Raw genomic sequence first — 22,154 nt, forward strand, 5'->3', positions numbered from 1 at the left:
CTTTCTCTCATCAGTCATAGCGGTGCACTTTCCTTCTGACAGAATAGTCCCTAATCCAGGTAGAATAAATGGAACCGGATCAGAAGCAATCATCATCAGGATCCACGGGATGTGAATCAGGGGACCCGGGGGCATGAAGCCACAAAGATTAGTTTTTATTTTTTTGTAACAGAGTAATTATTAACAGAGATTCTCCAGTAATATTCCTCACAGAAACTAATCACGCACAGTCAGTCATCATTCCTCAAGAGCGCAATCAGTCTGAGTGTAGACTATAAAGATGGAGAAGATGTCTCCATCTTGACCGGCTCAGGGAGGGATCTTCTGTCAGTTTAACAGAAGGTTCTCTGGAAGTAAATGAAACATGTCCAGACTCTGACTTGGAGGCGTCACGGCGACCGTGCTTGGGTTGGTGCTGCACTGAAGCAGCTGTACTACGTGTAAAGTCTACAAGCATGCAGAGACAGATTCTGATAAGTATTTAAAAGCGTATGAACATGGAGAAGGATTCAGAGCCAGAACTGTCTATTTTAGCTTCGGTCAACCCCCCCCCCCCCCCCCGTGAGGCTTTTTCATATGCAAATGAGTCCCATTGGTCTTTGTTCAGTTCCATCTGGAGGCCCTCAATCAGCACATGTGGGGCGGCCTGACGTCTCCAGACCGACGCACGCCGTCTGCGTATCTGTCTGTCTGTTTCAGTGGCGATAAACAGAGAATTGTTGGGTTATTTTTACAGCCGCCGGCACGTATAGAGCCTTGCCCCTGTTGACCTATCCCATTCTCCAACCGCCCCCTCCTGCATGGGTCACCAACCTGCCCCTATTGTTTGTTTTTTCTTTTGTCATCTTTCAGTCCTAAAGAAACGTGTGGCAAAGGTGCTGCATTCTTACTTTATATTCCAGGCATGGATCGGGTCAAATAAAAACCAAACTTGAGTGCAAAACTCAAACGTTTACATCATTTTGAATACTATTACACAAAAAAGTGTTTTAAACGCAATATAAAACCAACGGCAGGTCCAGGTGCAGATAAATTCAAAAAGGTCTAATGAACAGAACATTCACTTACCTGCAGTTATCACAACCAAAGATGAGATGAGAGCAAGTAAATAAAAACTAAGACATCGGATTAAAGCCATAATAAAGACAGGAAATCATCCTGATTGTTGTTGGAAGGCTTCCGTCCGTTCTGCTTCTGCCTGCTGAAAGTCATTTGACGTCTGCTCTGGACCCACTTGATGCTCAACAACATCCTCAGGAGTCTTCATCACACACACGCACACACGCACACACACACCAGAGGAGTGACGTCACACGGGAGGGCGGTCCAGTGAGCCTTTTTCAAACACAAGACCAGGCAACGCTACCAGGAAGTTGACTAAAGATATTTTATTTTGGAGGGGTGTCAAACAAAAGCAAAATGTATTAATATTAGCAACAGAACTTGACGGTAGCATCGCCATCGTGAGGCCGAGATGTCTGCGTCCCTCGGAGCAACTTCAGCTCCCGGTTCTTCGAGGCCCGACCGAGGACCGGACACCGGAGGTGAGGTGACTGCGCAGCCGGCGGGGAGGGGGGTGGGGGGGCTCGTTTCACGTTACAGAAGGGTCAGCTGGTGGACGAATGTTAGATAAAACACCATTCATAGCGTCACACCGCCTCACAATCACGTTAAGTTAATTAAATTCAACATCCACCAGTTTCATTTCATGTTTCCCTGAAACTTTACGCACAGTAAACAGAGCTGGAAATGATAACAATAAGACGTGAAATGGAAGAAATGAGAGGTGTATATATCTATCAAACCTATTACTGTTATCAGAAGTTGAGTTTCACAATCCTTTTTTTAATTTTTTTTTTTATAATCTCTTAGTGTCAGAACAGAATTTCCAAGTCCCAGCAGAAAGCGCAAACCCGGAGCTTCCTCCTGTCATCAGCCACGCCATCCCGGACGAGCTGCTGCTCAGCCTCACCTCCACCTTGTGCAGCAAGGGCAAACCGGGACCCCCCGGTCGGCACGGCAAGGTACATCCAAGCCAGTCCCCTCTAAGACGCGCGCGTGCGCAATTACGCACAGCTGATACGGTCTTTGCGCAAAGAAAATGTACGTTGCGCACACACAAAAAAAGTTATGTTATTTATTTTTATACTATTGTGTACTTTGATATTCTTTCAAATGTAAAGTGTGTTTAAAATAAAATGTATTATGATGATGTTGCTCGAAGGTGTCCGAGGGATTGCTCGGAGAGTTTGTGTGTTTGCTCAGACACATGAAAGATTAGAGGGAACATTGATTCCAAGCCCTTCAGAACGGCCAGAGCCACACGTGTCAATCTGTCACCCCACAAACACTCGTGTTTTTAACGTGATTTGTGTGTGTTTTATTCCAGGGCTGCGGAATCAGACGACCGGATGCGGTCTGGCATCACCAGCTTGGACGCAGGAAATACGAATACTTCTTGGAGCAGCCAACAACGCTGACTGGAGCTGGCAGGTCAGCTAGAACATAAAAATATTGTTGCAACCGCGACATTTCTGCAAAGCTCGAACTAAACTCTGGGCAATTTGAATCAGTAGTTACAGCAACACATTTATGCATGTTTTCTATTTGCATTCATTCAGCGCAGGGGTAACAGAGAACAGGTTTGACACCCAATAAAGTTAGGTTTTATCTTCTTATATTTAACCAGAACTTTAATTTACCCATACAGAGATATTTCATTCCTGTGTGACGCAATGGTGTCCCAGAGGAAGGCAGCCCCCCTCCCACCGCTGACTGACAAGAAAGGCACAAAAGTGAGCCGCCCCCGCCTTTATAAATTTATAAAACCCATAATGTCGGTTTTCAATGTATCCTGAAACAAAACTCAAAATCTTCTTTCAGGACTCCGGTGTCTCGGAAAGTTTAGTCCCAGAAGAATATCGCATTGTGAAAAATAAAGGACTGCAGAGCCTCGAGTTCTACGAGGAGTGAGTCTGCTTCGTTAAGTTAGTTCGCCGCCTCCTGGAATCGTCTCTCAGCTCCCGTGTCGCTTCTGTTCCTCAGCGCCTTCACCGTGCAGCTGTACGACGATGAGCGGCAGTTACGGCTTTTCCCTTCCCTGTGAGTTTAGCCCGAATTAAGATGAACTGCAGTCCAGACGTCTTCATGGGGAGATTGACCGTTGTCCACAAAGCATCACTAAGGTGGTGTGATGCTGAATCATCATGTATGATACCCAGGAGGCCCAGCGGCAGACAGGAAGTCATCCAGCTGATGGGGATGATGGACGGCATGCTGCTGAAGGCTGGGATTGATCAGAAGAGCGAGGAGCTGACTGAACTTTCCCAGGTAAGAGAGATAAGTTTACGGTAAACGAATCTAATCTAACGCAGGAGCAACATTCTGTCGCTACGTTTAATTTGAAAAAAAATATGCACATGACGTGCGAAGTACTTAGAGTATAGCAAACAGTAGAATGAAATGAGCAACTGAACGTCTACAGATAGAAGGGCTGCTGGAGCTGGTGCAGGTGGAGCAGAATATCTACAACATTGTTTTCCATGAGGTCATCAGGCAGGTCAGCGTGGACTGCGCCGAGCGAGGGCAGCTGCTCGCCAAAGTCAGGTGAGCAGCCATTCCACGAGGACAGCGCTCGCTCTGGACGCCGCAGCCGCGGTTGTAAATTGAGGTTTTCTCCCCCCGCCAGGCAGCGCTACCGGTCCCTGCTTGAGCGAATCCCCTCCCGTCTTAAGGCTCTGCACACCGAGGCGGTAGCACAGCGGGCTCTGGGCCGCCGGCTCACCGGGGAGATCCACCGCATCAGGACGTCCATCCAGCAGCTCAGCATGTATGTAAGGGAGGTTCTATTTCAAAGGGGAAATGCAAAATGTGAGAAATGAACATCTGAGTCATCTCCTGCCACAGGGAACTATCCAGAATCAGAGACCACGAAGCCTTCGCTTCTCAGCAAGCCAAGCATGCTCACCAGCGGCTGGCTGAGGCGCTGGAGCAGACACACACCAACTCCGAGTCAGTCCCACGTTTACATCCAGTTGTGTTCCAAAAATACAACAGCGTGAACATTGTATTATTTAAAACAAACATGCATCTGTAATTATTACTGTTACATTGAATTTAAGAGGCTGGAATGAGCGTTTCCTCTGATATGGAGCTGCTCAGTGAGTGTGTAGTGAGGAAGGGCCGTTTCCAGTGTCACGCAGGGCTACCACGAGCTCTACGAGCTGCAAAGGGCTCGCCTCGAGGCGCAGCTGCTGCGGATGACGGAGGAAAGAGACTACTGGAGTCAGGTCACCTTCAGCCTCGCCCTCAAGGTGTGTGATTCCTGATTAGGGCAACAACATCGCTGCTCTTCATCTGTTAGCGTCCATAGGATAGTGGCTGTTTTTACCTCAGCCAAGGAGGCTCGGGTTTTGACGGCGTTTTGCTGTTTGTTAGCAGGATTACGGGAAAAACTGCTGGATGGATCTGTTTTTTCAGTATTGAATATATAATTGATAACCGACTATGAGTTCCTTGTGCTTTTCTGTGATTGTCAGGTGATCAGCATGAAGAAGCTGCAGCTCATCAGTCAGCTGCATGTCATCAAGCAGAGCTGGTTCAAGACGGCAGAGAATGTAATCCTTTATCTGGCTTCAAAGGTAGCATCTGAACCGTTCCTCTACTGATCCTCGCTCAACGACGCAGATCACAGCTGTGTGATGACAGTCAGTGACCGTCCTTCCTGTAGGACACGGCGGACATGGACAGCATCATGGGGTTCACCGACCAATGGAAGGAGCAGCTGACTGCTTTCATGTCGCAGCTGAAGAAGTCTGAGCAGGCTCAGTGCCAACAGCTCGGTGCCCTCCAGCAAGGCATCGCCCGGTGGCACGATTTCTGCACCGCGCAGAGCAAGTAAGAACAAGCTGGAGGTGATTTCATATTTGGGTGAACATTTCCGTTTTGTACTGAAGTTGTGATCGAATTTACATGAAAACTTGAGTGTAGTGTAAATATTCAACAAAATCTTTCTCTATTTCAAAGCTGTTCTAACCCGAAATATGAGAAGCATTTACTGGACAAGATTCATGCTGATCTGAAGGCGTGGTCAAATGTAAGACGTTCACTTCTTTTGTGTGTGTTTTCCTGGTGTGGTCTTTACTCTTATCTATGTATCTGAAATATGTCATCCATCTTGTATACCTCATTGAATTTAAGGAGTTCTATGAGATATTGTTCATTACAGACATCGGCCCTCCTGTGTGAGCGCTACCAGGGTGAGGAACTTCTTTGCTGCCAAGAGACTCTGAGAGAGCTTGAACGTCTCCAGAAAACATTTCTGAACGCGAGCCTTCAACTGTTCAGGAGACACGCGTCTCCTCATGGTGACCCGCCTACAGACCAGCAGGAGATCAGAGAACTGGACCGGGTCCTGTCTGAGAACTTCAAACAACTGGACATGCGAGTCAGCGGAGACGATGGTGAGTGATCACAGAGAGGCAATGTTTTTGCTCCACAGTAGCATAAATGAATATTTCTGACGGCTGCAGAGTCACCAGGATGCCAGAGTGGGTTTTTAGCAGGTCTTTTTGTGGGGTAAAGTCCTGAAGATGTGCCGAAACTGATTCCAGCCACGTTTCAGGGACTCGTAGACAGATCTCGTCACTGCGTGGGATGATTGAGTCCTGGGTCTCCAAGCTCGGCAGGGCGATTGGGCAGCCAGAAAGGATGTCTGCCTCTGATTGGCTGAAGCTAGAGGAGGCGCTGTGCAGCTGGCAGAGTTTGACTGAAAACACTCTACAGAATGTCTCCCACACGCAAACAGAGGACGGAAAGGACAAACACAAGCCTGACGCACTGTATGTTTTTTCATTCAGCGGCTATCCTGAATTGGAATCAAATAAATACAAACATTTCTACGGTTGAAACTAAACATGCATGAGATTGCATATTGAGTTTTAAATATTAGGCAGATACTAACTCTTTTATTTTTTTTCCTGTTGTGCATTTTTGTTGGAACAGCACCGCAGTAGAAAATGCGTTTAAACAAGTGCAGGAGTTCACAGCCAGCCTGTCCAGCTTCACCGACGGTGAGACGCAGAGGCTCGGTGAGGAGGTGAGTGTGATCGAATGTAATGCGTTTCATGTATGCCTCATCAGGTGATGAATAGATACGTTCAGCGTGTGTCTCTCTCACCAGGTCGGTTCCATTCACATGGCTCAGACCCGGTGGATGTTGGAGCTTTTGCTCCTCGTGGCGCCCGATCACAACGAGGATCAGAACCCAGACCGGGGACATCACATCTCACTGCAGACCCTGGACGAGAGCGCCAAGAGGCTGGCTGAAAAAGTCAACAACTTTTCTGCACGCATCACAAGGTACAGTTGTTAACCTGTCACACGTGCCAGCAGCTAACTCCAATAGCTCATAGTAAATATTATCTTAGACAAGTTAATCCTACAGGGGGCAGCAACGACTTGCTTACGTGTGAAAGTGATTGGGACAGAAGAAGAGTCTACTCATTAGGATACATTTCCTTCTGATTCCAGCTCCATCAAGCTGATCCTGGCGGAGCAGATGCTGCAGAACACGCATGAAATTGAAGGAGAAAACGAGATGAATGAGTGCAAAAAGCTGCAGGTGAATGAGGAACAGTGAAGAATTCATGTTCTTGTTATGGATATTGGGCCTGCATGATGTTGCATTTCACTGATTTTATAGAAATAACTCCTATGAAATCAAATCTGGTGAATCCAGATTTTTATTTTGATCAAATAATAAAGCACGTTCATAGATTCCATCCCCCGAAATATGTGTCTGTGTGTCCCTCGGCTTCAGAGGGAGTGCGTTGACTGGGTGGACACCTGCCTCACCCTGCTGTTGAGAGTGAAAGGTGACAGACTGGCTGACACCACCTCCCACAGCGATGTCCCGGTCTCTGCAGCCGACAGCACGGAGACCCTGGTGAAGAGTTATTTTCTCTTATTATGATTATACTTGCATGAAAATAATGATGAGAGCAGCGATGGCGTTCTTCATATTTCTCCATAGGACACTGCTGAAGGACGTAAAACAGGCCGAGAAGTTTGTCAGGTACGTAAACGTACACTATAAATAATTACGGCCTGCTCCGTGTGATGATTGCACAACACTAAGGGGCTAAAACTGAACAGTGCTGCCGTCTTGTAGGGGCAGCTAACGGTTCACGAGAGCCCAGTGGTGAAGCTGATTAGCTTTGATGGAAGCATTGAGGAAAAAAAGTTGGTTGAGAGCAGCGTCCACGTGAATGGGGTCAGACAACTGGATCACACATTCAATGCCCAATGTTACCGTCGTTCACGTCATGTGGGATTGAGCAAAGTGCCTGTCTGTCTCTCCAACCGTCTGTCTCTCAGACTGAGGTGCTGGTCATGTCTCCGGTGACCGATGGAGCCCAGAGAGCTTTTAGCGATCTCACCACAGTAGGATTACTGCAGCAGGAACTGTAGTAGGTTGACTCTCTCATCTGGGAATTAACTGGGGGGCAACGAGCTAGCTTTAGTCGCAATTACCACCATGGATGGGAAAATTCATTCTTTTGTATTACAGCTCATAATTACCAAAGAACATTGAAATAATTTCAATTTATATCCAAAATTTCTGTGAAAAATCAGAAGTACAGAAGTGACTGCTGCAAACCAAATTTCCCTACGAGGAACACACTAATAAAGTGAAGTGAAGAGGATGTCGGTTGATTTCCGCTCATGTGTTTGTCAGTGATTCAGAGCGCCGGGTCCAGCGTGCCGAGCAGCGAGCCATGGAGGCCGAAGACGCCCTGCAGGCAGCCCTGCTCAGGATTCAGGACCTGGGGAGGCAGCTGCAGGGTCGCCCCACTCTGGAGCCCGCAAGTATTAAAGCTACCTGAACTGACCTTATTCAAATTCAACACAGTATTAATTCACTTTTTATTTTATTTTATTGCAGAGGTAAAGGAAACGTCACCGCCTCCTCCACACCCAGTAACACCAGCAGCACCACCAAAGGAAGCCACAGCTGAAGCCAAACCAACCGGCATCATCCAAAAGACCAAGAAATGATCTGGCATGCACGTGACAATGAGACATCCCAACTTCCTCTGACCTTTAGGGCTTTGTGTTTTCTTTAAAAAATATATACCAAAAATGACCAGCTAAAGTCACTCCCTTGAAAGCCAATAAGGGACAAGAAAACTCAAGAGGCAGAGCTGAAGGTTATATATTATTCCGTTTGGCTGCTGTGCATGAATATTTTGACCCTGAGATTGCTTCTATTTTTGTGTTTATTTCTCTGTCACAGCTTCAGTTACCATTTAATACATAATGTCAGTCATACAGGTATAAACTTCATTGTCCCGTACGTTAAGGGGAGTTGAAGATGGAGAGAGCGCAACTCTTTTTGACGCTGGAGGACAAGTGTCTGACATCACTGAGTGAATCTGTTTGTTCGTTTGTGGTTTCTTTCCATATTCGTTTTTGCTTCCTTCCAAATATAAGGGTCAAGGTCAGCACTGGACAGCTCCATAGGTTGCCGGGTACATACGGAGCTGTCCAGTGCTGATCCTGAAAGTGACGTCTTTTCCGCGGCATTGACTCTGGGAATGTTCTTTATCTTGCCCACTTCGGTTGTTTGTTTTTTTTGGTTTGTGCATGTCCATGACAAGACAAGGTGGTGGCATTTTGGTTTTGCTTTGATTTTGTATCGATTATCTTTGTTCCTGTGTGATGATTGCATTTGAATGGAACTTTTCCACATTATTAGATGTGTTAATTTATTCCCATCACTAACTTTGGTTCATACTTAGGAGTTTTCTCATTTACAGTATGGCTTTATCTCTAACAATTTTTAAGCTTCAGTAAATTCCTGGTGGTTTGAGCCAGAGGGTCCATGCCGAATGATGAGTGTACATCTATGGACCATGGGTCAAAAAATAAAAAATAAAACTGTTAATAGTGACAATAAAAAGTTGCGTTTGAAATAAACATTCACGTTTGGGTGATTCTCAATAAGGACTGCGAAGAGATGTGGCGCGATAGCGGCGTATGGCCAGCAGGGGGCGCTAACGACTAAAGAGCGCACTGACTGCAGTGTTTCTGGAGAAACAGAGCGAGAGGAGGAACTTCAACGGGCACAGGTGTTCGGGTCTCAGCATTTACATTTCAAAAACGGCGGTCGTGAAATTAATTACTCTGCATTATTAATATAAAAGTAAAAACACTTTAGAAAGTACGCGCACTGAACTGAACCGTTACGTACGTAGTTTAACGGCGCCTTAATCAGCAAATAGAAACTCCGTCTCTGCTAATTGACGCTCAGGTTAATGTTAGCCGGGTAGCTAACGCCTGGCTAGCTAGCACCGAGTCAATATTATGGCGCTGCTTGATAGCTGCTAGCAACATTTGTGGAACGAGTGCAGGAAAGCGATCATAAACGTAAAAAACGAAACGTTTAAAACAATTGTGCATTAAAAAAAAAAAAAAAAACCTGAGTAATGTTCCAGCTGTGCTAAAGGTTGGCTAGCTTGATTGTAGCTAAATATGGACTTGCCATGTTTCTGTTTCGTGCATTGCAAAGACGTTTACTTGTCAAAGCATCCAAAGTCAAATCATTTGGAGATCAATATGAACCCTCATCTGCATTTTCCTCCTGTCATTTACCCTCTTGGTGTGTTTTCCAGGTTGGGAAGGCAAAATGGATCAAGAAAAGCTCTTGAAACAGCTGAAGATGAATGTTCGATCCTTGCTTATTTCTAATAAGCTTGGTTTGGACCCCGATCAGCTCAGGCGGGACTACTGCTCCATGTTGGGGCATCCCATGCCCCTTAAGCAGCTGGGCTTCCGCCACGTCATGGATATGGTGAAGGAGATGCCTGATGTGGTGTCTGTGAACATCAGGGCTGATGGCACTATATCCTTAAAGGGTAAGAGGCCCCTTTGTGGTAAAATCAAAATAATAATCTGCCTCTAAAATACCTTAAGATGTCATTCTATTATATGTTTCTGCCATCACAGCGGTAGGCGCCGAGTCCACCAGAAACATGCAGCAGCTGGTAGCAAATCAGCGCACGTCGAAGGTGGAGAGGAAGAGGAGCGGTTTCAACGCCTACTCGTTCGCTAACCCGCCCACCCCAGCGGTCCCCCCCAGAAGAGGCCGTGCTCCTGTGGCTGTCCCCGCCCAGCTGAAAGCACAGCTCCGCACGCTCCTCTCCAAGGTATGGGAATAGTTTGTTGGTCAGAGTTGTGTTTTCTTTTCTTTTGTGTTGCCCATCCTGTATTTTTTATTTTTTTTTATTGACGTGGGATGTCTCAGGAATGTGGTACATATTTCAACTTGGTCTCAGAATACTTGTCGGTTTAGTGATGCTGCCGTTTTGCAGAGAAATGCACTTAATAGCTTTTCTTAAGTCTTCACCACGTTGCGTGTGTCTGGACAGTCAGACATCTACTTGACTTGTGCATGGAGGCACAAAGTGGTAATGAATGAATACTTTTTTGTATTCATTTATTGTGTACATCCTCCATCATGTTTGTGCCATTTATGTTTCTTGCATTGAGTAAAAGCTGTTCAAATCGAATCCGGCTCTCATTTCCATATAATAACGAACCGGATTAAATTAGTGAGGCGCTGTACATGCCCGACGGGCTGCGTGTGTGTTCTCTCTCCTAGGGTGGAATTCGGCTTTCTGAACTGGAGGCCTCCTACTGGTCTTCCTTCGGTGTCCCATTGCGTCCTCACAGCTATGGATTTTATTCCATTGGAGAGTTGCTGAAGGCGGCAGGAGACCTGGTCGCGATCTCCCAAAGCAACCTGGGCTCCGTTGTGACCCTAAAGCAAAACGTGTGGCCGCGGCCGCCGAGTACGTCGCTCAACCCGTCGAAGACGATGCAAGTCAAACAGCCGTTGGCAACGAGAACCCAGGAGTCGAGCCCAGGTGTGTTATTGTGAGGTGGTGAACCCGATTCTGGAGATTCATCTTGTCTTTTTGAGATTGCGTAACAGTAATCGGGCTAAATGTTAATTCAGTTATTGTGTGAGTAGTCGTAGCGGCGCTAAGATCAAACGCTTAACACGCTTAATCGTATCTGTTGCTACATTTGGCTTGGGAAGCAGTGGGTTCTGATATTTCACAGCCTTTCTTTTGCATACATTTACAAAAAGAAATCTCTGTGATTTACTTGAACTCCAGTGAACCGGAGTTCTTCAGAACCGCCTGCTGTTGAGGCTTCTTTGGGCCCGGCTGTCGTTCTTGAGCCAGAGGTGGATGTAAAGGACCAGAGTGGAGACCCAGAGCTCTGCCAGAAACAAGTCCTCAAGGTGAGTCCTCAAACTAGAAAGCATCTTGTTTGTTAAAACGAGACCCAAGGAGTTGTCTTTATTCTTCCGATCTATAATCGACATTAGCTGGAGGAGGAGCTTCGCTTAAAGATCCAGGAGGGCGGAGTCGCCGGCTCCATCAGTCAGGAGCTGAAGGACAAGCTGCGAGAGGTTAAAACCTTTTTCTTTCAGTCGGGATTTTAAGTGGAAACTAAATCGTGTGCCAAAGTTTTCACAGGTTTGTGGTCGAACTGAAACCCTGCGTCGATGACTGCAGGTTGTAAGTCAGGCCGCCGCTGGATTGTCGGTGCATGATCTACCCACCGAGTACAAGGTAAAGAAATGCTCTTCATTCCCCTGGTGTCACCGAAGAGCTCAGAGAAAACGAGTCGGCGCCGAGCCGTCCCGGCAGCAACAAAAAGACGCCGCAGTTCCAGGACGAAAGTTTATTTTCGTTGGGTTTGTTTCACGCAGAGGCTTTTCAGCGAGGAAGTTCCGCTGCAACGGAGCGGCTTCGTCAGCGTCACCGAGCTGATCAGCGCCATGAGCGACACCTTCCACCTGAAGCCCGCTGAAAACGACAACGGGACTTACTGGATAGTCACGTGTGTTCAGGAAAGTGGCCACACGGCATCAGGTGTGGACGGCGCACGTTTCAGCTTTCTGAAGCGACAAAGCGGAACCGCGGAGCAGCGGCGTATGAAACGTATTCCTTTTATTCTAGGCTCAGAGGAGGCCGAGAGCTTCGATAATGGCGTTCATCCGTTTGCCGGCGGCGTCTCGAGCCACAGAGCGTCCGATTGGGAGGGCAGCGAAAATGACCCGGCGGTAGATGAAGAGAGCGAGCAGCCGGAGCCCGTTAAACATTCCAACCCACGCATGATGGTGAGTGGAGTTTTCTGTCGTCCGCACAGCTCGACTCGAGTGCAAATAAAGAATACCCACAAGCCAGCGTGGGCTGCGTGGGGCGCGTATTAACGCTGTTACCGGGTCGACCTTTAGAGCTTTGAGGTCTATCCTGCCGTTCAGGTGCGTCGCAGCTCTTCGGTGCCGCTGGACGCCCTGCAGAATCAACGCCTCAGAAAGCCCACGCCGCGCGCCGCTCGGCAGCTGTTTGACATCTTGGTGGAAGAGGTGGCGTCGCCCGGGAACTTTTACGTCTGCTTCACCAACAGCGAGGAGGCTCAAGCGGTGGAATGCATGATGATTGCGATGCGGTATTTCGCCGGTCGCCTCACGAGTCGACAGTTTCGTGTTGTTCTGCTTTACCCCCCGATTGGCTTTCCTCCTCTGCCCCGCCCCAGGCAGTGCTACACCATCGCTGAGGTGTCGCGGCGCTACAGCCTCCCCGAGCGCTTCGTCCGGCGGGGCCAGGCTTGCTGCGTGTCGCCCAACGGGATGTGGTTCTACCGGGTGGTGATCCACCAGCTCGTCAGCCACACTTGCGTCACGGTGTACTTTGTCGACTTTGGGAACATCGCCACGGTGCAGACCGCCCACCTCAAGTTCCTCAAGTAGGGGCGGCGAAACGACAGAAGAAGAAGCGCCGCTGCTGCGACGCTCGTCACCGTTTCACGGCGCCGTCCTTTTTATCTCTGTCCCTCAGGTCGTGTTATTCGATTCTTCCGGCACAAGCTGTCCCATCGTCGCTTGCCGGAATTAAACCCGCCGCCGTGAGTCTGAGCCCGCTGGGTCGTTTAGATGTGTCGCGCTACCTGTAAACATCACAGTCGGTGTCCCGCAGGGAAGCTGGACGGCGGTGGCCACGGCTTCTTTTAAGAAGCTGTGCTCTCACCACGTCATGGTGGGGGGGCTGGACAGCTACGTGGGGGACGTGCTGCAGGTCTACTTGTGCGACACAAGCACTGACGAGGACATCTACGTCCACACTGTCCTTCTGAGCCAGGGCCACGGGACGCCCTGCACCCCTGCGGCCAGCGCGGAGGTGAGGACGCCCGTCACGGCGTCGGCGGATGGGTTCTTTGAAATGCAGTAGAATTCCATATAGTATACCACAAATGCGAATACTTTGCATTGTACGTCCTCTCTAGCGTTGTGTCCTGGTCAGTCCAGTCAGCCTGTACCTGGGGGAGGGGATGGTTGACCTGCCTGAGCTGGAGGAGACGTCTCTCAATCATTCACACATTTCACAAGAGGTACCCCCCCCCCCCCCATCTTGTAATGTTTCTGTAGCGCTTTTATTCTCCGCTGTCCATAGCTCTTATGTTCCTAGCCATGCTGTCAGCACTTCTTTCCCAGCGCAACGCCACCAACCCTCAACACACATCGACTTTCAGTAGGGGGGGTGGGGGGGGTTAGAGTCTAACGTATTTAGTGTAATGTGCAGTCACGCTGAAGGTCACAGCTCGTCGGGGGTAACGGATGCTGCACTACGAGATTGTGTTTCACTCACATTGATGGTCAGTCGGTCGTTAAAGTGAACATAAGAAGGGCGCTGGTACCGAGTTCCTCTATCACTAAACCATTTTCTTTTTTTAATGGGCTTGTTATTGCTAAAACAATTTGCATATTGATTAAAAAAAGTTGACAAATGAGAAGTGAAATGTCCTTCCGGCAGCGGAAGCTGAACAAATACGGCGACAAAAACCCACGAATGAAGCAGCAAAATATTTGGTTTGAATCATGACTCATTTGGCGCTGCTGCTTTACTTCCCTCTGAAATAAGCCCCTTGATTGATTACCATCATGTCACATGTTAATATTGATTGTACTGAATATGCTAAACAGCTAAAATCACTTGCTAGGTGTCATAACATGACAGAATGTGGTGATCATACTGGTTAATGATGGTCAGTAAAAACGGTTACTGAAGGGAGCGGGATGCGTCTCGGTGCCGGCTGAAGAGGAAGAGCGACCCCCCCCTCGGGGTCATCGAGGACGTTGAGGTCAGCTGACGCATTTGCGTTTTCTCTGGCTTCAGTTCCTTGATGCTATTTTACTATCTTGGTGTTTGGGTCACTGATTTAAACTCCATATTTAAATAAACATTTGAAGACACAACCTGAACTCGATAGCAAGAGTGTAAACAAAATGCTCACCATGTCTTGTGTTCTGCTGTTCTGCTGTTCTGCTGTTCTCAGGGCGAGAGCAACGACTGGACCTTCAGCCTGACTGATCTGGGATTGGTCCTCACCAACAAGTCTCCTCCGGCCAACCCTTCCAGTCCAGCCTCGACCCCTCTCGGCCCTCCTGGACTGGCTCTTCTCGACGCTCCTCATCTGGCTCCTCTCGGCCCTCCCGAACTGGCTCCTCTCGACGCTCCTCATGTGGCTCCTCTCGGCGCTCCTCATGTGGCTCCTCTCGCCGCTCCTCATCTGGCTCCTCTCGCCGCTCCTCATCTGGTCCCTCTCGACGCTCCTCATGTGGCTCCTCTTGGCGCTCCTCATCTGGCTCCTCTCGGCCCTCCCGAACTGGCTCCTCTCGACGCTCCTCATGTGGCACCTTTCGACGCTCCTCATGCGGCTCCTCTCGGCGCTCCTCATCTGGTCCCTCTCGCCGCTCCTCATGTGGCTCCTCTCGCCGCTCCTCATCTGGCTCCTCTCGCCGCTCCTCATCTGGTCCCTCTCGACGCTCCTCATGTGGCTCCTCTTGGCGCTCCTCATCTGGCTCCTCTCGGCCCTCCCGAACTGGCTCCTCTCGACGCTCCTCATGTGGCTTCTCTCGCCGCTCCTCATCTGGTCCCTCTCGCCGCTCCTCATCTGGTCCCTCTCGGTGCTTCTCATGTGGCTCCTCTCGCCGCTCCTCATCTGGCTCCTCATCTGGCTCCTCACCTCGCTCCTCTCGCCGCTCCTCATCTGGCTCCTCTCGCCGCTCCTCATCTGGCCCCTCTCGCCGCTCCTCATCTGGCCCCTCTCGCCGCTCCTGGTCCGATCCAGGCTAAAACAATCGAGTCTTACTGTGAAGCTGCTTTTAAGGTGAGAAGTCCTTCATCTGGTTTTGTCAGATTCACACCGTATTTAAGCCTCAAAAGTAGAACATAACAAACACCAGCTTCATTCTCAGATATCTGCCATGGAGTCTCCACCCAGCATCAATTCCAACTCCTTTTGTCCGCTATTGGAAGAGAAGCTGCCGCCAGCCAAGGTCTCTGCCCCTGCTTTGGTCAAGCTGCCTCCACTCCTGAGGATACTGAGCCCCCGAACCTCTGAGGTCCAGGTCCAGGGTACATAAAACACACAGACCCGTTCAACCACCGACCTCCACCGCTAACAGCTACGGAGTGGTCGATAATTCAGTTTTGTCCTGTCAGTTGGACAACGTGAGCCTCTCTCTTTGTAATAATCGTGTGTCTGTACTGATCTTTGATTTCCTGTTTCTTTCCTTTTCAAAGGTTCACCGCTCCATCTGCAAAAAACGAGTGTGATGTTTCCTCTGTTTCGGGCCAGGTGGGTCAAACAGAGTCCCGGCGCTGAATGTGTCGAAACGAAGGGACGCGTTCTGTTGGGACGACAAAACCGCTAAAAGATTACAGATATTTGCCAAAGTAAAAAAAAATGAACATACAAGAATATCGATGGCATTCCTTTTGTTTAAATGTAGGGTTTTTTTAATTGACTGTTGTTACTTTGTAACTGTTAAGTTATTTGTTTTACATAAACACTATTGTTCCAAACCTGAGTCTGTTGTTATTGGAAGACAGCTTCACGTCGTCGTAGCAGCTTAAAAGATTAAATTAATACAGTATAAATACGGTAAACATGAAATACTCAATTACATAAAAACACACAATATGACCTGTAATATTATTTCTTGAGTGAATGAGCTAAATACTAAAAAGCTAAAAGCAGATGCTGTAACAATTATATGTATCCCAAAAGTCGATTTAGAAAATGCAGCAGCAGGATTTTTATTTCTCTTGTCTTGGCTCTACTTCCCGACATAAGGAAAAAGTCATTCGGGGTATTAATTCATACTTCTCATTTTGCTGAGTCACTAAAGCTTTGTGTTGAATGTGGATGTTGAGAGTTGTGATTGTTTCTCTAATGAACTGACAACGATGGCACAAAATGTTTCCAAGCCCATCTTTAATTTGTGATATGTGCACAAAACAAATACTAAAACAATTACGCAACCCAGTTTTTCCAGACAGTCTGATACAAGCTCCCAATCTGTGGTCATATATTGTGGGAGGACGAGAACTGGTGAGACAGACGTACAATAAACCTCATTACGGTGGGGGGGGGTAATGAGGTTGCAGCAGAGTTCTGAATGAAACATGAACGTCTGATGGTTTCTACAGATGAAACTGTTTTACAAGGTTCAGCTCACTGGCTAGTTTTTATTTTCTTTTATACATTTTCGACAGTTGGTCGAGTCCTGGAACACTTTTACTGGAAATAGCTTAAATTAAATGATCAATTATTTCATTCTAGGGATGAAAAACATTAAACTTGGCCCGGTTCACTCCAAGTGAAGTAGTAAAGGAGCTGATGAATAATAACTTTAAAAGTCATTAATAATGTGAGACGGGGGGGGTTGTCTGTAAATTGAGTCCTTTTGCTGATGGTATTTTTATTTTACCACATTGTGATGCTAATACTCAAGCCTGAGTACTTCTTCCAACACTCGGATGCGTTACGTTACGATAAATTTTATTATTTGGGGTTTTGTTTATCTCCTCCGGCATTGCCCAATCTTTTTTCCTCTGTCCCACCTCCTCCTTGCTGTCTCTTCTGCCAGCTTTGTCAGTTTGATAAATATCCAATCCTGTTTATGTTCAGAACATAAAGCGATGGAGTGGTGTTTGCGAATGAGCTAAAACCCTTTCTGCTTGATCCATCGTCCCCTCCTATTGTGCATTAGAGTGGCTGCTACAACAAAAGACACTCGGCTATGCAGCGTATCTGGGATGAACAGACCCGCTTGCAGGCCTTCAGGCCAGACGCTGATGAGATGAAACAGGAGTGAGCAGCTTTTGCACCATCAGCGGTTCCCTTGGGAGGAACATGAAATCCGTTCCGCATGGAGCGCTGCATAGTGGGAAATAAATTGGGGTCAAAGCTGCCCGTTGCCTCTGGAAAAACTTGGCTTGCATTCAATGAAGCCATTTTTTTATGTGAGATTTAGAAACATGATGCGCTGGTGTCTGGTTTGCACAGACAACAGGCTGAGGTTTTGGTATCTGCTTTCAGGACGATACACTCCAGAAGGGGGTCTGGGTGGAGACCCCCCAGCGGGAGTGCATGTCCGTAGGGGGGCGGGGGGACTCAGATGAAGAAATTCAGATGGGCACACTGGAATAATCTACATTCATTTAATGTGAATGCAAATGTTTCATTTAATACAGGGAGGATTTCCTTTGTGTGCTTAAAAAGATTTCTCTCCAAAGAAAAGGACTTCCCCTAAAATGTGTCTCCTCATTCCTGACCAATCATGTAAGTTCACCCCTGTTCGTTAACTGTGATTTAAAAGTCGCACATCTGCACATCCCGTAACACAGCGATGTCGATGATAACTTGCCTCCAAGCTATCGATCTCAAGCCGGTGTTGTTTGTCTTCAATTAGGTGATTACATTTTGTGGTATTAGGGGGAAGCAGCGAGGAGCAGACGGAGCAGCAGGTATCCTGATGAACGGCTTCACTTGCAGCCAGCGGCATCATGCTTAGTCGTCATTAGTTATCACCCACGTGCCTCCACAACTCTCACCTTCTACTTCGTTCTCCTCTCCCTTCCTCCTCCTTTGTCTTCTGCTCTCCTCCTGCTTTTATGCTGATTGGTTTTCTTGTTTCTCTCCTTTGCATCTTCTCTTCCCATCAGCTGTGTTTTAACCATCTTTCTGTCCTATGCATCTTTTGTTTCTCTTGTATGAGTCCCCCTCGTCATATTTAAATCGGTTTAGAGATATAGGCCAGACACATGAGCAAAATACGTTCTTCCTTTTGTCGGTTGACCTTGGATTAACGTCCTCTAGCTCTTTACGGGGGATGAAGGAAACCGAAAGGTCAGCAGTAATAATGTGTGTGCAAGTTATATTTTGAGGTGATATTGATCAGCTGAAAGTTAAAGGACTTTATTATCAAGGCAAAATTAATATGGAACAAAATGTCAGTCTCAATGATCAGAATTTGCTTTCTAAAGAGGGACGTAAGGGAAAAGTCTTAGTTTAGATTAATATTTCATTTGTGTTGTCTCACCTGAATCTCTAATGTGAGTCCATGCAGACTTTAATATATGAAGAACTGGAAAGAAAAGGTCTTTTCTTGCCTGACCTGAAGCCTGCTGGAGCCAAACGAAGGGATGGGCCGGTCCAGATAAGCATCAAATCACAGTTGCCTCCCAGCACAGGAAATAGCATTAGCCTTGCTGTCACCCATGCACACACACACACACACACACACATTGACTTTTCCATCCCCATGGTTGCCATGGCGATATCTCTCCCCCCCCCTAACACACCATGATGTGTGTATACATGTACAGTATGATGTTTGTGCCTCCATCTCAGTTGTATGGCTCTTACATGTGTCAAATACCAAAAAGCTCCATCAGCACTAAACAGTTTCAGGACTACATTTCCCAAAATACCTTTATTCTAAAAAGTAGTATTTTTTTTATTCCTCCCAATCACTGATTTCGTGGAGATATGATGCACACAGGAATCACCTCAGGTGTATATACGGTACTACTGTAGGTATTTGTAGTACTGTGTAGTTGGACCGTTGGGTCAGTGAAAACCTCTGCCCCCCCCCCCCCCCCTTCCTGGCTGAGGGGGGGCTGACACAGTCCCTCCCCAGCCGTCATTTCACGTCCTCGTCCCTCACTTGTTGGATGTGGCCTTTTTTTTCTTTTTTTTCTTTGCGAATGCGTTTTCCATGTCCCTTGCGCGTAAAGAGCGCGTATCCTCGACGCCTCACCCTCAGCTGTTTGGTGGCTCCGGTTGTGCGCACCCCGTTATCCGGTGCGCACCATCCGTGACGTCTCTGCTCCCAGATTGCTGGTTTTCGAGTCGGAGTATTGGTCTTTGCTTGGTGGCGTCGTGCGCTCTGGATTCCCGACTCCGTCCTTAGAGGCGGAAGACGGATCAGCTCTGCGCTCCTGCCGCTGCTTTCTTATCACTGAACTCCAACCGGAATTATAGCCTGAGGTGGGAAAAACGGATCATGTAACCAGATCAGGTACGTGAAAGTATAGGAAAACAGATGGAGTCCCATTTTGTGTGTTTTTTTATTTTTTATTTTATTGTTAGAAAAAAATGGCCAAAGGAATACAGTAATGTTAGAGGTGTTTCTCAAACTGATGAAGAGTCTTTCACATTTAGAACTGTGTGCGTTACAAAGCAGATTTGTGACCTGAGCTTTGATCCTCTCCCAATTAGACGTGCGCCTTTAAGGCGCCACAGGAGGAGAGGAGATTTTAGCGCAGCAGCTCAGCAGCAGCTGGATGCTGATGGATTTTGCCATTTGGCTCCTGCTTGTGATCACAATTTGTTTTTATTTGAGCACTGAGGTAATCAGATAATAATTATGTGCTCTCACAAGTTTATATATATTATTCAACATAAGGTTTTATAGTTGAATAACCGTGGTCTCCCTCTGAACACATGGGCGTTCAGGAGGCATCCTGAATAGGTGTCCGAGCCACCTCATCTGGCCCCTCTCAACGCGGAGGAGTAGCGGCTCTACTCCGAGCTCCTCCCGGATGACTGAGCTTCTCAACCTTATCTCTAAGGGAGAGCCCAGCCACCCTACGGAGGAAGCTCATTTCCAGCCGCCTGTACCCGCAATCTCGTTCTTTCGGTCACTGCCCAAAGCTCGTGACCATAGGTGAGAGGGTAGGAGAGCGAAGATCGACCGGTAAATCGAGAGCTTCGCCTTTCGGCTCAGCTCTCTCTTCACCATGACGGATCTGTGCAGAGTCCGCATCACTGCAGACGCTGCACTGATCCGTCTGTCGACCTCCCGCTCCATCCTTCCCTCGCTCGTGAACAAGACCCCGGGTACTTAAACTCCTCCACTTGGGGCAGGATCTCCTCCCCGACCTGGAGGGTGCACAATAAGTATTGCCACCCCTGCCCGGCGTCTCCACCAGTGGCAACTCCAGAGTGGAAGAGAGTCCAACCCCTCTCAAGAAGAGTGGTTCCGGAGCCCTTGCTGTGTGTCGAGGTGAGGCCAACTATATCCAGTCGGAACTTTTCAACCTCGCACACCAGCTCAGGCTCCTTCCCCGCCAGAGAGGTGACGTTCCACGTTCCTAGATCTAGTTTCTGGAGCCGAGGGTCCGGGGGCCTTCGCCTGCCACCCATGGGAAGTGAATGAATATCTCCTCTGATTAAGTGAGTACATCGTGGATAGAATGTGAAATAAAATAAAATAATGGATGGAGTTGATGCAGTATAAAACAGATTTCAGATCAGATTGTGCATCAACTATGGGTCCTGTTTCAGATGTTGAGATCAGGCATCTTTTTCCTGGCCCCAGAAGTGGAGCCTGCGGAACAGTCTCCTGTACCACTTGTTGGTTTTCTTGTTCTTTTTCTTTTTTATCTCGGCCTCAAGGTCCTCCAGCTTGGATTTCAAGGCCTTCTCCTTGCTTTCCCGATCCTGTTCTTGCTCGAGCAGCGTTGTCCTCAGAGTATCCGTCGTTTGGAGGAGAGATGCCTTTTCCACCTTCCACTGGTTCTGGTTGCACTCCATATCCTGGTCCTTATTTTTCAGGACCAATTTCATCTGCTCCCCTTGGTTTGTTAGAGACAGACACGCATCCTGCCATTTAAAATAGGCGGTATCAAACTTTTGTTCATCTTCTGCCAGAGCAGCTTTCGCCATGTCCGTCTCCTTCCTCTCCTCCAGGTGAGACTCAGCGGAGGCCCTCTCTTGCTGCAGACCTCTTTCCAGATCTGCATTCAGGGCCTCAAGCTGGTCAAGCTGGGAATAAAGGTCAGTGCAGCAGGAAGTCTCCTGCTCCAGCCTGGTCTGGGTATCCAGCTGCGTTTCAGTCAGCGTTTTCACCTGGGACCTCAGACCCTCGATTTCCTCTGTGTTCTCTTGTTCGGTCTGAGCCAGCCGGGCTTTAAGAGCACAGACCTCCTCCCCCACGTCTGATTTCAAGGTGGTGGTGGTGGGTTTCACGCCCCCGAGTGGCTGTGAGATGGTGGCAATTTGAGGCCGAGCCAGCTGGATTTTAAGACCACGGATCTCATTCTTCATCTCCTCCCTCTCTTGGAGGAAGTAGGTGCCCCTTTTCTGTTGTTCCACCTCTTTTAGAAAGTCTGTCAGCATGTCCGCCTCCAGCTCAACATGGAGTTTGCCCACGAGCTTTCCTTCGACAAGCTTGACTGTGCTGCTTGTCAGCTCCCACCTCTGTTGCCCGCGCCTGTGCTTGTTGTTGAATGTCTTCTTGAAGATGATGGCTTTGTTGTTCCTCTGTGTCATCTTGTTTGTTTAATCTCACTCTCTGGATCTCTCAATGTTTATTGTTGTTCTGAAACAATCTTGCATCCCTAATGTAAAGTCCTTTTATGGTTTTTGGAGCATCTTAAGCTCATCTTTGCCTTTGATGTCTTGTGCGCCTTTATTGTGCCTTTGATGTGATGTTGCTAGGATACATACTTTGTACCAGAATTCACTGATTTTCATTCCACACGCTAAATTGCTTTCTTGATGCTTGATTGCAAGAGTTAATAATCCTGAAAGAGTAGCGGTAATAAAAAACTTAAACGCAGGTGACATCGTGTGTCAATGTTTGAGCGACCCTGGAGTTCTCTGTCACTACTTGCGGTGCTGCATGTGCGTGAAGATGGACACGGCTGCCGAGTTAAACGTCCGCTCAGCATCTGAAGTAAAGCAGCGCGTTGATCGCCATCGACTGTGATACAACAGGAAGT

General features: G+C 47.9%; 2 protein-coding genes across 2 annotated transcripts; both read left to right on the forward strand.

The window, feature by feature from the left end:
- Positions 1-1,474: 1,474 nt before the first annotated feature.
- On the forward strand, positions 1,475-7,886 carry axdnd1 (axonemal dynein light chain domain containing 1). Its single transcript, XM_068743475.1, has 23 exons — positions 1,475-1,544; positions 1,873-2,024; positions 2,390-2,493; positions 2,711-2,795; positions 2,884-2,969; positions 3,046-3,102; positions 3,222-3,330; positions 3,485-3,606; positions 3,689-3,829; positions 3,907-4,011; positions 4,193-4,313; positions 4,539-4,640; positions 4,730-4,896; positions 5,026-5,095; positions 5,228-5,462; positions 5,624-5,807; positions 6,004-6,097; positions 6,182-6,360; positions 6,532-6,622; positions 6,821-6,946; positions 7,172-7,273; positions 7,378-7,469; positions 7,739-7,886. The coding sequence occupies exons 1-23, from the start codon at positions 1,475-1,477 to the stop codon at positions 7,884-7,886; spliced, it is 2,742 nt and encodes a 913-aa protein (XP_068599576.1).
- Positions 7,887-9,688: 1,802 nt separating this feature from the next.
- On the forward strand, positions 9,689-15,793 carry tdrd5 (tudor domain containing 5). Its single transcript, XM_068743476.1, has 16 exons — positions 9,689-9,917; positions 10,009-10,208; positions 10,664-10,928; positions 11,253-11,311; positions 11,399-11,482; positions 11,589-11,645; positions 11,786-11,948; positions 12,036-12,196; positions 12,314-12,528; positions 12,616-12,825; positions 12,918-12,984; positions 13,056-13,256; positions 13,363-13,467; positions 14,413-14,598; positions 15,335-15,494; positions 15,663-15,793. The coding sequence occupies exons 1-16, from the start codon at positions 9,689-9,691 to the stop codon at positions 15,791-15,793; spliced, it is 2,493 nt and encodes an 830-aa protein (XP_068599577.1).
- The last annotated feature ends 6,361 nt before the right edge of the window (positions 15,794-22,154 follow it).

The sequence above is a fragment of the Brachionichthys hirsutus genome, chromosome 9, assembly GCF_040956055.1.
Source record: "Brachionichthys hirsutus isolate HB-005 chromosome 9, CSIRO-AGI_Bhir_v1, whole genome shotgun sequence".
In the NCBI taxonomy this organism is placed as follows: Eukaryota; Metazoa; Chordata; class Actinopteri; order Lophiiformes; family Brachionichthyidae; genus Brachionichthys; species Brachionichthys hirsutus.